We start from the raw sequence: 16,026 nt of genomic DNA on the forward strand, positions 1-16,026 counted from the left end.
AAAGCAAAACTCAGTTATCGACAGAATAAGTACCTATATTGTTGCTTTACAAACCAGTTTTATCTAACCATATCATAGTGGACCATCTTCAGCCATGGCACATGGTAATGTTGTGTACAGAGAAACCAATCAACCACCAACAAAACTGACAGCAACCATGACTAAATGGCAGAATAAAGCATCATGGTAATTGAATCGAAAGCATGTATATGAGATTCAAAGAAATTGTTGTAATGCTGGTCAGCAAAAAAAAAGAGGCAAAGAAATTTTTGAATGATTGTTGCGAAACTGAAATTTTTCAGAAATATTATCATCTGGCTTTTGGTTCTTTTCTAAAACCCCAGTGGATAAGACTTTCTTTTACTTTCAGACTCTTATAATACCTTACATAGTTGTAAACCTATAGCATACTCTCAATGTATCTTAGTTCTTGATTTATTTTATCTTGATTTAGAAGGTTTCATACTTGATTTCAGAATATTCTTTTCATTAACAGAAGCCAGAATTGACAGTACCACCAAATGAGTGAAAACAACAGAAAAAAGAGTGATATTATTTGTTTTCCTGTTATAAAGTCAAAGGAGTAATAAAAATACTATTATCAGGTAGGGTCTATTAATAGAATAATGCACAGAATCTTAGAAAATCTTAATGTAACAGCAAAAGGAGAGAGAGCAAAAGGTGTCATCTCCCAGGCCAGATAAATTTTTCAGTTCATAGAACATACTTTGATTTGTTAAAAGACTGTTTCCGCAGATTAAGGATAAAGCATCTTAATAATACCTCTATTAATGGGCCCCAAAGGTTTCAGTAAACTGGCTATATGATAGTGCAGTTCAGAGGGCCAAGTGTACCACTAATTCAAAAGGGAGGACTTGGCTACTGAATCCACTGGATAGAAGAGCGAATTAGGCTGACAGTTCTTATAATCTACATTTATTTTGTCTGGATGGCTGTGACCTATATACAAGGTGAGTTGTACTTTTTACTTTATGGTCATTTCTAGGGCATAGAATTGCTCTTCACAAAATACATGAAAACCTTTGCATAAGTCTGTGATCTCAGGGGATGGAGGAGGGCTGGCATGATCTATCAGATTCATCAGAGGGAGTTTTTGAAAGCACATGTATGCACTACCACTATAGGCCCTCACTGGTATTAAAGTGAGTACACGATGTTCCTTAGCAGTGCTGGGGCAGGGAAAAGGTTGAAAAACAAACCTAACTTACTTGGATATTGCATGTTAAGATGCATTTAGAACCTGAATGATGTGGGAATATCCACTTCATTCTTGCAAAGGTGTGAAGTAAGGCAAGTCCCAAGAATGGTTTTGTTAGAAGAGCAAAATGGCCTTCATAAATCAAGACAGAAGCATTTCACGTGCCATGTTATTGGGGAGAATTTGTAAGGACTCATGCCCTCTTTCACAGTGCCTTGAAAATAGCACAGTGAAGCACCACAAGCAACCATTTCTCAATTGTTTTCTACTTGATTAGCTTGAGTGGCTGACCCAGTTGCTGATGTTCAGAGTGGTACCGCTTGCCATCTGACAACACACAGGAACAAACTGTTGCGTATTCCAGAGTCACATATTCCAGAGTCACAGACCTATTTGAAGGGAATGAGATGCTTTGGTGTATTGATGATATCATTCTGATGATGTTACTTTGTTTTTCAGTTTATATGATAACCATTTAGGAAATTATTTGCTTCTAAAAAGGATTTAAAAAGAAGAGCAAGTACTATTACAAAAGAGCAACATCAAAAATCTTATATTGGTCAGCAAATTATAAGTATGTTTTAATTTTTTAATGTTACTTAAATTGGACTCTTCAACCTAAAGCCATTGAGTCAATAATAATTTTAAATTATATTAAAGAAATCTATCTTTGAAATAATAGTACATTTAAAAAGCTAACCTTATGTAAATAAATTCTGAAGGAATTACAAAAACAAATCTAGGTAGAGTTTGGTTCCTCGTTCACAGATGCTTGACTTTCATCAGAATTGTTTAAACTTGGTTGTACCTCTAGGGAGAAACACCTCTTCCTAACTTACTCTGAATCCTTAGTGTGGAGTGAAACTGGCAGGATGAAGAAAGTCTTCAGGTAGGGTTGGGACTTTCATCTGCATTCTAGGTCAGCTGTCTGGAGATTAAGAAATTAGCAGTTTAACAGGAACAGGAACAGGTTGCAAATAAGTATTTAAGTAGTTCAGGTAATATCGGAGGTGTCAGCAAGTGTCAGTGATCAGGAAAATAGGACAGGACAGGAAGAAAAATCACTATCAAAAGAAAATATATTGAATCAAGGGTTAGTGCTGGGTGCTAAGGGTCGGGGGAGGGTGGGTATTAGCTACAAAGACACAGTCAGGGAACGTAATGGAGCATTTACTGAGATCCTTTCATTTTTCAGGCACAAGAATAAATGCTTTACCTTAATCTTCCTGACTCTGCTAGGTAGGAATCATTTTATAAGAAAACAAACAGACATTAAACAACCTGCCCAAGAACACACAGATAGTGAGAGTCTAAATTTGATCCTAGTTCTGTCTGCCTTCAGAACTTATATTCCTTCCACTGTAACATGAGGACAAGGGTTAGGCATATGGAATTATAGAAATGAATTTAAATCTAATTACAGAATATATAAACCTTGCTTAACAGTACTCAAAAGGCATTAGAAGACGTGGTTTAGGGTGTGCTTGAGACAGGAGCAGTTGTTTTTTGATTCTCTGGGGAGTGAGGGAGGCTTTAGGTATCTGTGCATGGAGAAACCAGGCTTGGAGATAGCTACTATCCATCTGATGTGAGAAAAAAATCTCACATTTAGGATGAACTCCTGCAGTCAAATAAGGGAACTATGAGAAAAGTTTTCTGGACCCTAGGTAAGGATGGGGGTGGGGAGGATCAGAAGTTTGAGAGGTCTCAGTGCTTCCAGTCAGGTCTGCATGTTTTTGTGACTACAGATCCTATCAAGACCTCCCTGCAAATTCCCACACCCTTCAATGGCTCTAGTTCTTTATCAGTCTCCAATCCCTTTCAGGCCTAAGAGTGTTAATGGCTTCTCAGTATTGCTAGTCCCTGGGTACCTCACCATTCCTTGTTGATTCCCTTAACCCTTGCTCCTTGGTTAAAAAACCTGGTCAAAAACCCCAGCTGAGAATGCAGCTTGATTCTTGCAGGATCTGCCTGTTGGAGCAGAAGTCAGTGCAGGTCAGCAGATGAGTCACTGCAGACTCTCCTTAGCAGGCGGATGGATCCAAAGTTCAGGGGATCTGGTAGCAGGCACCAGACAACTGGAGACAGGATATCTAGGCTGTCTCAACATCAGGCACTGAAGATGCCAGACTTTTGGACTCAAGTCAACATATTTGGAGTGGAGCTGATTTATATGCTTCTTGTTAATGGTCTGGTCTTAATGTGTGTGTATGTGTGTGTATGTGTGTGTGTGTGTGTGTTGCATGGAGGGTGAGCAGTAAGGGGCAAGACTATTCGGAACAGAAGCTTGAGAGTTGAGGCCCCTGGCCCAACCCATGCTGTGCTTAACAAACATAATTCCATGCTAACTAAACCGGAAGTTCTGAACTACAGATAGGGTGTCAAGGAGATTGTGTGTGTGCGTGCATTGTGTGTGTGTGTGTGTAAGGCCCCTCCTCTCAAAGATAAATAATAATGGTCAACATTTATGAGTGCTTGCTGTGTCAATCACTGTTCTGAGTGCTTTGCTTACAACAACCCTTGTAATCCTGGTAACAACTACATTAGGAGGGTACAAATATTACACCAACTTTCCAGGTGAGGACGTTGGCACAGAGAGATGAAGATCGAGGTCTCACAGTGAGGAACCCTCTGGGTGGAGAATAACCCAGGTACACTGGTTTTAGAGTCCGCTGTCCCCAGCACCACACAATACTGTCTCTGTGCCTGACTCTGGACTTGACAAGGAAGTGTGTTGGTGTTTATTATTCACCTTCATATACTCAGAACCTAGCACCATGCTGGCACGAGGCATGGTTATTTGTTGATTGAATGAATGCACTTTTGCTAGGCCGGGAGGACTGCAAACCCCAACAACCAAGAGGTCGTAGGGTTAGATCGTAAACTTTTCTCCGTTGGACGGTGCTGCCGGGCCCACCCTTTCCTTACCACAGCCCGACACCCAGGCAGCCCCTAAACAGAGATGGTCTGCATCTGCAGGCGCGGGGAAAGGCATAGCAGGCAGCGCCCTAAACAAACCAGAAAAACAGCCCTCGGCTCTGGAGCCCACTCCGCCACGTCCTCGGGTGCTCTACCCGGCGGGATCCAGGGAGTGGCCGCCACTCACTGTTCGCCCCTCTTGTCCGCTCCAGTCCGCTCCCGCCGCCCGAGGTCCGCGGCGCCCCGCCCAGTGGGTGGAGTGTGAGGCGGGGAGGTCGCTCGACTCTGCCTGCTCTGTGGCCTCCCGCGGAGCCGCTCAGACTTTCTCTGCCGGCCCATGGACCCGGCCCAACCCTCACCGCCAGTAGACGAGCTGGAGCTCTCGGTGCTCGAGCGGCAGCCAGAAGAGCACACGCCTCTCAATGGTGCCGACAAAGTCTTCCCTTCTTTGAACGAGGAGGCCCCCCCGGCCGAGGTAAGGTCCTCTTGGCGCTGGCCCTAACTTGCCGGCGGCGGGACAGTAGTAGGACCCGGGCCTGGCACCCGTGAGTTTCGGGTTTCCAGCCAGGCGGGGCGTCGCCGGCGCCCAGCGAGGGTGGGGTGCGCTGGAGTGCTCTGAATGGAGCCGAGTCACCGCGACACCTTTCGGCCCGAGCAGTCCCCTCCCCAGCCCCTGGGGTCCTCCAACCCCTCTGACACCCGAGGCGCTTTAGGAATCCTAGTGGTGAGGTGTGGCCGCTCCTGTCTTCAGAGAGATATCCCGGAGATAGAAGTAGTTTTTTAAAGTTATGTAACTTTTAATTCAGTTTTTCTTTTTTCCAGTAGGGAGAATGAAAATGACAAATTGAGTATCCTCCTTCTCTCAGAATCTCTTCTGCCCTCCTCTTACCTTCACTGCCTTGCCCCTTCTCTCCCTCCCCTCCACCCACCTCGCCGCAGCCCCCAGCCTTCTTCCATGCCTACCATCCGCCAAGCACTTTCTGCCTTCTCCCAGCCTGGCCATTTGATTCTGCAGGAAGAGAGATAGGGGAGAGCACAGAGGAGAGAAAGCGGTCAGAAGGGGAGAAGGGGTAGGGCTGGCGTAGAGATGGGGCGGGCTGGTTGGGGGGGCGGCTGGGGGGAGGTGAACTTGCCCTGCTCAACTGAAAGAAAATAATTTCAAAGTTCTTGTCTCGAAGGATGAGACTTCGCCCACCTTGCTTTTACCTCCTCTCAATCCCTAAGGAAGTCCCTGGCGATTTTTAGGCCAAGCTCTTTTCTGATTCAACCCTAGCAATGATTGGAACATTATTCACTCTCATCAAAGACTTGTAAAACATCAGAGCTTTGACTTCCCAGCCATCCACCTTCTGATTAACTCCTAAGATTGGCTTGAGGTTTTCCGGGTACACAGAACTCCCCATATAGAGCCCCGACCTGATCTTTCTAGGCCCCACTCTTCCACCCCCAACTTTTTGGCTGCCCAGCTGTTGATTTTAGGGATAAGCAGGAAATTCAAAAGTTGAAAGCATTGCTTTTGTTCTACATTGATTCCTGGAACTATTGCAAAGTCTGCTTTTATAGGTACTCTGGAAAGTAATTTGGAAACTTATTTCTGAATAAAATATGAATGCCACAGAAGAATGAAGGTTGAACAAAGATAGTCTGGTCACCAGTGCAAGTGGCCACAACTGTGAACTGGCTGTATGAGTTCTCCAGGGCGGTGTCCAGGAATGGGAGTTGGAAATACTTGCCTCAGATTAGATAGACCCGGACACCCTAAAGACTCCCTAGCTTGGGGCTGAATCCAGAGATCTGGTGACAGTTTCGCCCCAAAAAATGTGTCCCAGGGGCAAGGCTGTCCCGTAGTGGTAATGTGTGCCTACTCGGGCTTCTGTGAGGCCCGGGAATGCCTTGTTGAAAACAGGTGATGGGTAGAACATGCCAAATCCATGCAGGGTTAACAGTATTCTGTAATTGTTTAGCACCTACCCTGTAGCAATGGTTCTTTAATGTTCTCATGACGTCCTTGTTAGTAAGGTATATACAGATACCCTAGACTTCTTTGTAAGTTAGCTTTGTAGGTCACCCAATAGGAGAGCTGTCCTCAGTAACAGGATGGAGTAAAGGTGAAGGGCTACAGGAGTACTTGGAGTGTGTTCAAGGAATGCCTTGAACTAATCTCATCTAATGTGTTAATCGTTCTCTTTTGTCCTATAAAATAAAGTGAAGTGTATTTCAGTTAGAAAAGTCAATAAATATAGGCTCATTAAAAAGATTCAGACAAGATTCAGACACTTAAGAATTTTGTGTGTTGGTCTCTTTGAACTGTATATTAAGATTTCTAATTTTGAAATGTAACTGAAGTCCATGTATTTTCATTAACCCTGTTTAGTAACTGTCTTGTGACAAATACTTTTGATGCATAAATGCACTTAATTATCACAACTAACTTAAGAGGAAGGCGTCAGTATTCTGGTTTGTCAGATTGAAGATGCTGAGTGAAGAAATTGAGGGAGGCTCAGAGGAGTTACCAAAATCCTCAAGTTCACTCAGTGGTGCCTCTGAAGCTTGAACGTGTGTTTTTTAGATCTCAAACCTATGCTGTTTCTGTTGATTTATTCTATCTATCTAGCTATTATCTATCAGCATTTAATTTAAATATGTCATATATAATTTATACTCATTTGTTTATAGTTGCCTAAGTTATTAATTATTACTAATTTCTATAAGTTAGGTAATTTATAATTAGGTAATTTAAGTGAGCTAGCAGTTGAGTATCACATCTGGAATGATGGAGTTGCAGGTGGATGGGTGAGGAATCAGGAACAGTTCTGGAATGATTGGGAAGAAGACATCTCTCTTCTTCCTTGGAAGAGCTGTGGTGGGAGAGTGAACAACAGCAGTAGAAAGAACTTCTTTGCCTTTCTTAATGTGTGCTTGGCACTTGAGACAAAGGAATGGAAGCCACTGAACTCTACTTTGCCTGCTGTCACTGTAAACATGGCAATATGGCTGGGTCAAAAGTGAAAAAGAAATTATGGGTAATAGAGTGAGGCTGGTTTTCTTTTATGGCTCATTACAGGGGCTCAGTTTTCAAATAGAAATCCCAGAGGCATTTTAAGAGATGGCAACATCGTTTGAATAATAACAAACCAGTAAATTGATAGTTTTGAGGCAGGTGAGATTTATTTCAGGCCGGGTGCAGCTGCTCACGCCTGTAATCCCAGCACTTTGGGAGGCCAAGGTGGGCAGATCATCTGAGGTTGGGAGTTCGAGACCAGCCTGACCAACATGGAGAAACCCCGTCTCTACTAAAAAAAATACAAAATTAGCCGGGTGTGGTGGCGCATGCCTGTAATCCTCGCTACTCAGGAAGGCTGAGTGAAGAGACTCGCTTGAACCTGGGAGGCGGAGGTCGTGGTGAGCCCAGATCACGCCACTGCACTCCAGCCTGGGCAACAAGAGTGAAACTCCATCTCAAAAAAAAAAAAAGATTTATTTCAATGAGCTAGCTAAAAATTAGCTCCATTGCCACGTGTTGTTCAGTTTAGGACAAGAATCAACTGGCTCTTTTGCGCTTGGATCAAACAAGTGGATTAAATCCCACACTGAATATTATGAAGAGTTTCCTACCTGAAAGAAAATTTTCCCTGATCTATATAATATCTGCTTCTGATTGAGTCGAAAAGAAGAAAAGCTTTTTGGATCTAAGAGATAGGTATCCTGCCACTGTTGCAGGATCCTGTGTCATGTATTTAGACCTTTATCTAAAGAGGGATGTAAATATCTGGGGAATGTTCACATGAAAGCCCTGAAAATTCTTGAGCCATATGATACGACACAGAATATAAGATGCAGTTTGCAAATGTAAATTATTAAGCCATGTAAAACAATAATAGAATGTAAGATGTAGTTGCAAATATCTCTGGACGGCACCTTGCAGAAGAATCTATGTGTGGCCTCTCCTCACGATCTAGAATTTGGGCAAGAGAGATGAAGCCAGTGAAGAAGGCAGTGTGTCTTCATGATCCAGTTTTGAGGCAAGACTCAGATGGCACAGGTAGCACACACCTACTGTATCACAGGCTCTTCACCCTCAGGGCACATTGGAATCTCCGGGGGTTACCTCTAAAAGATACTAATTCCTCAGCTGATTCTAATGTGCAGACAGCTGAGAAGCACTGTACAATCTATTGTTTGGCTGGGAGTGTCTGACAGTTTCCCTGTGCTTTTTTTTTTTTTTTTTCATTTGAGAGAGTCTCACTCCTGCCGCCCAGGCTGGAGTGCAGTAGTATGCTCATAGCTCACTGCAGCCTTGACCTCTTGGGCTCAAGCGATCCTCCCACCTCAGACTTCTCAGTATCTGGGACCACGGGTGTAAACCGTCATGCCTGGCTATTTTTTTTAATTTTTATTTTTTGTTGTGACAGACCATTTTATAATGACATAAAGTCTGTGAATATTAATCATGTAAGGGATAGTGCTCAGCAGTCTTGCTCTTAGAGCTGAGGACAGGTCAGTGAGGGCACTAGGCTGCAGGAAGAGGCATTTCCCATAGATGATGGCTGTAAAATTTTGAGCTGAGTTCCTCCAGGAAGTCATAGAGTAATTAGTGGTTTTTTTCAACCCACCAGAGTCCTAATTTATGATCTCTAAGGGACAGCATAAGTAAACGCATGAGAGGCCAAGGAGGTGCATTGACACTCATTCTATGGCTCATTTGAAACTAGATATTTCCTTTTGTGCTAATCTTTATGGGTCCCAGCTGCCTTTTATGAAGGCTGAAAATAGCACCAGGGCTTTGGCCTCAGGAGCTCTGTAAATGGGGAGATGTTTCTGTCCCCTGAGAAACTGAAGATTCTTTGTACTGGGATGTCTTTTTCCCATGTGGCCTCCCCTGGCTTTGAAGCAGTTCTGCAGGTTTTGAGTGGGGATGAGAGGTGACCCTATCCCTGGATTCCAGAAATGCACTTAACTCGAGGGATTTCCTCTGTCAAGATATCCCTAGGGCCTTTAAGTGCTCCCCTCGCACCTGTGACAGGCTGGGCCTCAGAGTCAGCGTAAAGTGCACTTGGGAAATCCAACATTTGTCTCCTCATCTAGATTTTCCCAAAGTCCATTCTTAAAATTTCTGGAGGCCTCTACAACTAAACAGCACACAATTGTTAAATGTGTATTACTTGTACAAGGCACAGGTGTGGAATATAAGAACAGGGCAGTTTAAGAGCACACCTCCTCTATGTGGTTTCAGTTTACCCAGGAAGATAAGGCCAGGCTCTGTTTGATTTTGAACCTGAAACCAGACAGGGCAGTCAGTGGCAGCAGCAGATGGGCTATGTGGACATCTCAGGTGTTGGAAGATCTCACTAAGGGCAGGTGGGGAGGGAGGCTTCCACCAAAGGGGAGATTTGACTTAACTCCCGAAAGGTGGGAGGCTTCAGATCAGAGGCGTGTCATGGCCTGCTCCCACCTCCCTTACAATCTGGTCCACTAGGCGCAGGTGGGGCCTACGTATGTGTCAGTTAAAATCCTTACCGAGTGATTCTGAAATGCAGCCAGGCTTGGGCAACTCTAATTGAGAAGGTTGGAAATACAGTCCAAATGTGGACTGACCGCTTCCTTTTCTGATGGCCAGCACCAAAATAAGAATGGGAGAGAAGGCCAGGCATGGTGGCTCATGCCTGTAATCCCAGCACTTTGGGAGGCTGAGGCAGGAGGATCACGAGGTCAGGAGATCGAGACCATCCTGGCTAACACGGTGAAACCCCATCTCTACTAAATATACAACAAATTAGCTGGGTGTGGTGGCAGGCACCTGTAGTCCCAGCTACTCAGGAGGCTGAGGCAGGAGAATGGCGTGAACCAGGGAGGCGGGGCTTGCAGTGAGCCGAGATCGTGCCACTGCACTCCAGCCTGGGTGACAGAGCAAGACTCCGTCTCAAGAAAAAAAAAAAAAAAAAAAAAGAACGGGAGAGAAAGCAGGCCAGGTGGCCAGGTGTCAGTCAGGAGCGAGTCTCCTCGAGTGCCGGCTGCTGCTTTGTAGGATGGCGAACGCTGAGGAATGACTGAGGCGCGATTGCACCCTTTGGCCAAGCTCCCGATAATTGTTTAGCAGATGCTTTGTGTCCATTATCTCTAGTTTTTGCAACAGTCCTGTGAGCTACATTTACTATTTATATATTTTAAAGTTGAGGACTTTGGGGCCTGTGAGTTTCAGTAGCTTGCTTAAAGCCACCTTGCCTTTAAGTGGTATACCTTGGTTTGGAATCCAAGTGTGTTAGATACAGAAACATTTTTTTCCCATTGTATTCTGTTGTTTCCCATGGTCTCCATGTAAGAATTACCTAACGGTGGAGTGGGAAGTAGAAGAGTCATGGGACCATATAGGGTAAGGTGGGGGCCCCTCTGTGACACCCTCATAAGCCGGAGCTCTGTACAGTGATGCGGACAAAAGGGAAGGTTGGAGAGCTTTGTGGAGACACACAGCAGGGACTGGTTCTGGCTCATCTCTCTGAATTGCGTCTTTGAAATGGGCTAGTGCACACCCTGAAGGGCTGTTAGGGTTAAGTGAAATGACGCTGGTGTTCAATAAACCATAGCAGTTGTACTTGTTTTCATTGACCCCTCCTCTGCCTCACTCCAGCCTTCTCACTCCAGCTTTGCAGCTTATTTCCTGTTGTCTCTTGCATCTGTCCTTTCATTTCCTTTCCCAACCCTTTTTTACATAGAACCTAGGCCACAGCAGTAGCCTTGTAGCTTTTTCTTGGTGTTTCCACTCTAAACTACACATAATTTTCCCTTAATTTTCAACTCGGCTCTGGTGCTTCAAAACCTTCAGGTTACCAGTGCACACCCAATTAAGTCCAATCTATTCTGGGACAGCCATCAACACCCTCTGAGTGTGCTCCCAGCCTTTCACTCTCTCTAATCTTAACTTTCATTATTTGCCTCTGAAACCCACATTCCAATCGGCAGACTAATCTGCTGGCCGGTTCCATTACGAATCCACACTGTGGATGCTCTTTCCTGGGTTTGGAATGCCTTCAAAAATCCATCTTTCAAAATCCTGCCTATCCTCCCCACTTCAGAGCCCCCAGAGGATTTTCTTGCTAACTTCTTGGTGAGGTTCTGTTCTGCCTCTGATCTTTTTGTAAACTTGATTCAGTAGAGTGTTGCCCTGAGGTCAGGGTCTTGCTGCCTTTATTTCTGTGTCTCTGGCCCATCCTAGGTATTCGGAACTGTCTGTTGCAACAAAATGACTGCCTCACAATCTCCCTCTGCCTTTCTAGGCTAACAAGGAAAGCCCCTGGAGCTTCTGTAATAAGAATGTGTTTGGAAGGTGCAAACTGTGGATGATCATCACCTCCATTTTCCTAGGTGTCATTATAGTGATCATCATAGGCTTATATCTTGCTGCAGGTAAGAGGATTTAGATGTGAATAAATAACACATTTTAAGAACTTACTTAAGGCTTGTGACTTACACTGAAATGGAAGATGTACTCATAGCCATTTCATTATTTATAATGTGAATTTAAGACCGGCTTGGAATATATTGTATGGGTGGGAGATATGCCTGATTCTTGTGTTTTTGTTTTCTGTTGTTGTTGTATTTTGTTGTTTTATAAGCTCCAGAAGAAGTATAGAAACCAGTGTTTTACTTTAAACTCTGCTCATTGGATCTTGAAGAGGTTTCTTAACGTTTCAACTTACTTAAACACTGATTTATATTTTATTTATATCCTGATACCTGTTGATTTGAATTCTTTTTCTTTTCATTTGTTTGCTAAAAATAATTATACTTCATCTGGTGTGTCTGATATATTACTATGATGATAAAATAATAAATAATGTATTTGAAAGAGTTTTAAAACACTTTGAAGAACCATGTGTCCATAAGCTGTCATTATTTTAACTTATTGTATTTATTTATTTATTTTTTGAGCGAAAGTCTCACTCTGTCACCCAGGCTAGAGTGCAGTGGCACGACTTTGGCTCGCTGCAACCTCTGCCTCCCAAGTTCAAGGAATTCTCATGCCTCAGCCTCTGAAATAGCTGGAATTATAGGCACGTGCCACCACGCCCAGCTAATTTTTGTGTTTTTAGTAGAGACGGGGTTTCGCCATGCTGTTGAGGTTGGTCTTGAACTCCTGACCTCAAGTGATCTGCCTGCCTTGGCCTCCCAAATTGCTGGGATTAGAGGCATGAGCCACCATGCTTGGCCCAAGTTTAACTTATTTTAGAAATGACTATTTTATTAGTGTTGTATGTGTGTATAAAACAAAAAACATATAGAATGCTAACTATATATGACTACATCTATTCCATATATTATTTCATTTTGTTGCTTATTTTGATTCAAAAATGATACATGTTCAATTACCCATAAAACCCATCCATAATATTAATATTTGGTCATATTTTCTTCTAGTCTTTTGTTTCGTTGCATTTCTAAAATAATTTGAGATTAGATTTCTTTATAGTCTTGTGGACTACCTTTAGGATTTTGATATTATGTTTAGATCATTTTGCCAAGTCATTAAAAATTCTTTGTGAACATTATTATTTTTATGATTTGCGTGATATAGTCTTCCACATCATTTAAAGTTGTTTAGGTAGTTACCAATTTTTTAATGATTATTCGTATTCGTCAAAGTTTTTACATCCTCCAGTGGACAATCATTTCAATTCAAAATGGGAAAGAAGAAAATTGTTTTTATTTATATGTGGGGGTGATGGTAGAGAGGGGCTCATATGAGGCTGGGATACTCCCGAGCATGATCCTGCCTTCATGCGGCATGGGTTGAGTCCAGCTCCCAGTTACAAACCCAGTCATAGAATGAGAACAAGAAGGGGTAACTCCCCACTCTCTCCAGAGGGAGTTCTCAGGAATTTTCCTCAGAAACTACATTTTCCATTTACCTCTTGTTTCCCTTTCTCCTAACCCCTTAATTTCCTGTCTTAGAGTTTTGTAATTCCCAAAGGAATAGGAAAACTTTGATGACATCAGCCAACCTCCAGCACATGAGTATCCTGGCCAGGTACCATATCTACTTATTTACTTAGGGCATTGTTCAGGTGTGTTGGATGACTGTTTGAGGCTATAAGCTGGTGTTAAGGTAGGAAAAAGCTAATAAAGTGTGGTGCACCTCCTCCGTCATGCTGAGGACAATAGTTCTGGTGTTAGCATTGCCATATTTCCTATTCATATCAGTTCCAACACATGGATGTTGAAAATGAGGTTGAGTAGCACAATCTTGTCCTGACACAACTAGTTGGTGCTATCCTAGAAGTTGATATTTGGATCCTGTTGGCATCTGGGGCCTATCACAAAGGATGATTCAAGAGATCTAGATGGTTTAATATTCAGGATTCTAAAGCACAAGACCCAGGATCTGTCTTCCATTCTCAAAAAATCATCTAACCTCTTCACCTTACAAAGAGCAGTCTGCAAGAGGAAGATATTTCACTTCCTACCACAGTTTTTCTGGAGATGTAAAAGGTTATGGGATAATATTCAGGGAAGAAGTTTTTTAACACTTGTAGTGCAAACTTTATTTTTAATTTAATTGTAAATTTGTGTTCTAACATGTCAATGCTGTAAGAGAGATTTTTTCAAACTACTTTTTAAATCAAGGAAATACTTTTATTTTACTTGGCATCTCAGCTCTTAGGTATTTGATCCTGTGGGGAGAGTCATGTTAGACGTGGGAGTGGGGGAGATGCAGTAGGTAAAAAGGGGTGGGGCAAGGGCTCCCTTCTGTGACAGTCCCAGCCTCACCTAGAGCAGTTCTGTAGGCACTTTTTGGGGATGATCTTCAATAATCAGCCACTTCCTAATTGCCAAGCCCATTAATATGGATCAGATATTTGTGGAACTTTCAAGTACTGCGTGGGAAATGTTGTCTGGGGATAAAAACACTGTTGGGAGCGTCAAGGGCTGTGCCTGTGGCTGTCTGGATTTACTGGGTGACTAAAGTTCCTCAGGAACTACATTTGCCATTCATTGCCTGCTTACCCTTCTCTAGACCCCTTAATCTCCTGTCTCAAGGCTCTATAGTCTTCAGATTGAAGCTTGGAGGCAGAAGTGTTAACTTTTGTTCTTTAGTAGGCAGGTCTTTGCAAAACTACCCAGAAAGGCTGAGGAAGCTGAGAGGCTAAAGAAAAACTGACAAATCCAATTACTCAGAAAGAAGCATTTAACGGGGTTTTAGGAACAGAAGCCATGCCTTGGGCAGCAGCGAGAGGAGATGGTGCATTCCTGCACCATTACCCCAAAGGCCCAGGGCTTAAATACCATAGAAAAAGGGTATGCGTGCTTCAGAAGGGATGTGTTTTACAATGGCATAAGGGCAGGATTTATGGCATGTAGATAATGTTAAGGTTGTTTAGACCTGAGGGTGAGATTTATGGTAACTATGTGCTCTTATACATGCAACAATAGATGAAATAGAAATCTTAGAGGCATTTCCAGAGCTGAATTTAATCAGAAGTTAATACAGTGAAATAATAACTAAGATGAAATTTCTTTAGCCTTCAAAACTGTGCAGTTGGGGTGGACATAAAATGGGACAGTGAAAGCATCTCAGAACAGAAAGTTGGGGAGGGGACAGTTGGGTACCCAGGGCAGGGTGTCCAGTGGGGAGTTGTATTTTTTCACTCAAATTAAGAATTGTCGGCATGTGGTGATAATAAAAGCAGACCAACTTGTAGTAGGTTTTATTATTGCTGCTCATTCTCTACAGACTGTGCAGCCTTTATTGCCTGTACATGGGGTGGGCTTGCCCACTACTCTGCCCTTGTATGCCATTGAAGAATGACAAATTCAGGATCATGGCTTAGCTTAAGGCACTGAGTAGGGGCTTTGCATGCACTAGGGAAAAGAGGCTACCTGTCCACCAGACTCACAATCGACATGGAAATTTTTTTAATGTCTATTTTTATGAGTGGAACCCAGGGAATTCTGTTATTTGAGACTCTTTAGGGAAAAGGTATGAATGGATTCTTTCTTTCTCCATAAGGAATTATAAATTTCTTGATTTGACAGGTACAGAAACAAAAGCCTTCATCTTTTTCTCAAAGTCATTTTCTTTCTGGATAATTTGGAGAAACAGTTGAGTGTTCTCAAGGGTTCTCCTTTCTTCAATAATTCACCCTAGTCATGGAGAGGTGAGACCCTGAATAACACTTTACTAATGAAGTTTTGGTTGGGGCAAAATATTTTAAATATTTCAGAAACAAAACTGTGACAAATAGGTGGATGCTTAGAAACATGATTTAAATTGATAACATTCCGGAGACACTTATGTGATATCCCCCAACATTATACCCCAGATTCTTGCCTGACCCTAATCTCTTAATTTAAACACCTTTTATGAGTAGGAATGCTGTGGTACTGAGATATAAGCAACGACTTCCTAAGTGACATTGTGTTGAGTGGATTTGTTTGCCTTTCAGTTGTGAATAAGAGCTACATTTTATGATGTCACGTGGTTCTGGCAGACTGACAGTTTTCACAGGGTAATGCTCCCTGGTGTAGGGTGACTCATGGGAAAATCCTAGGCAGACAGCATTAACAAGCTATAAGCTGCCAAGATCCTTTGGGGCAGGAACATGAGAGCAGCACTAGACCCAGTACCTTGCAATTTCTTTCCATTTTCACCTGTTTATCTTTTCTTCAAATCGCTGATGTTTCTCTACCAAGATGGACACCTTTACCTGTGGTCTCCATATAATATCTTTCAGCTTCCTCTGACCCAGAGATCTTCAGATATCTCCTCCTCTCTCTAAGCATCCTCAGATTCTTCTTAATTTATGCCTTTATTTATTCTTAATTGATGCCATTATTGGAATGCTAATCATGTGGCAGTTATTTATATCTTACTGCTCAAGGTCATCACCAAAGTC

General features: G+C 42.8%; 1 protein-coding gene across 1 annotated transcript in view; it reads left to right on the top strand.

Annotated features, from left to right (window-relative positions):
• The first annotated feature begins 4,403 nt into the window (after nucleotides 1-4,403).
• The window catches only part of C21H3orf52 (chromosome 21 C3orf52 homolog), a 32,134-nt gene continuing 20,511 nt past the window's right edge, over nucleotides 4,404-16,026 (top strand). Inside the window, exons 1-2 of the mRNA XM_055260291.2 lie at nucleotides 4,404-4,613; nucleotides 11,410-11,539. Coding sequence (XP_055116266.1) covers nucleotides 4,476-4,613; nucleotides 11,410-11,539 — 268 coding nt within the window. The 5' untranslated portion in view covers nucleotides 4,404-4,475. The remainder of the gene's footprint in view (nucleotides 4,614-11,409; nucleotides 11,540-16,026) is intronic.

The sequence above is a fragment of the Symphalangus syndactylus genome, chromosome 21, assembly GCF_028878055.3.
Source record: "Symphalangus syndactylus isolate Jambi chromosome 21, NHGRI_mSymSyn1-v2.1_pri, whole genome shotgun sequence".
In the NCBI taxonomy this organism is placed as follows: Eukaryota; Metazoa; Chordata; class Mammalia; order Primates; family Hylobatidae; genus Symphalangus; species Symphalangus syndactylus.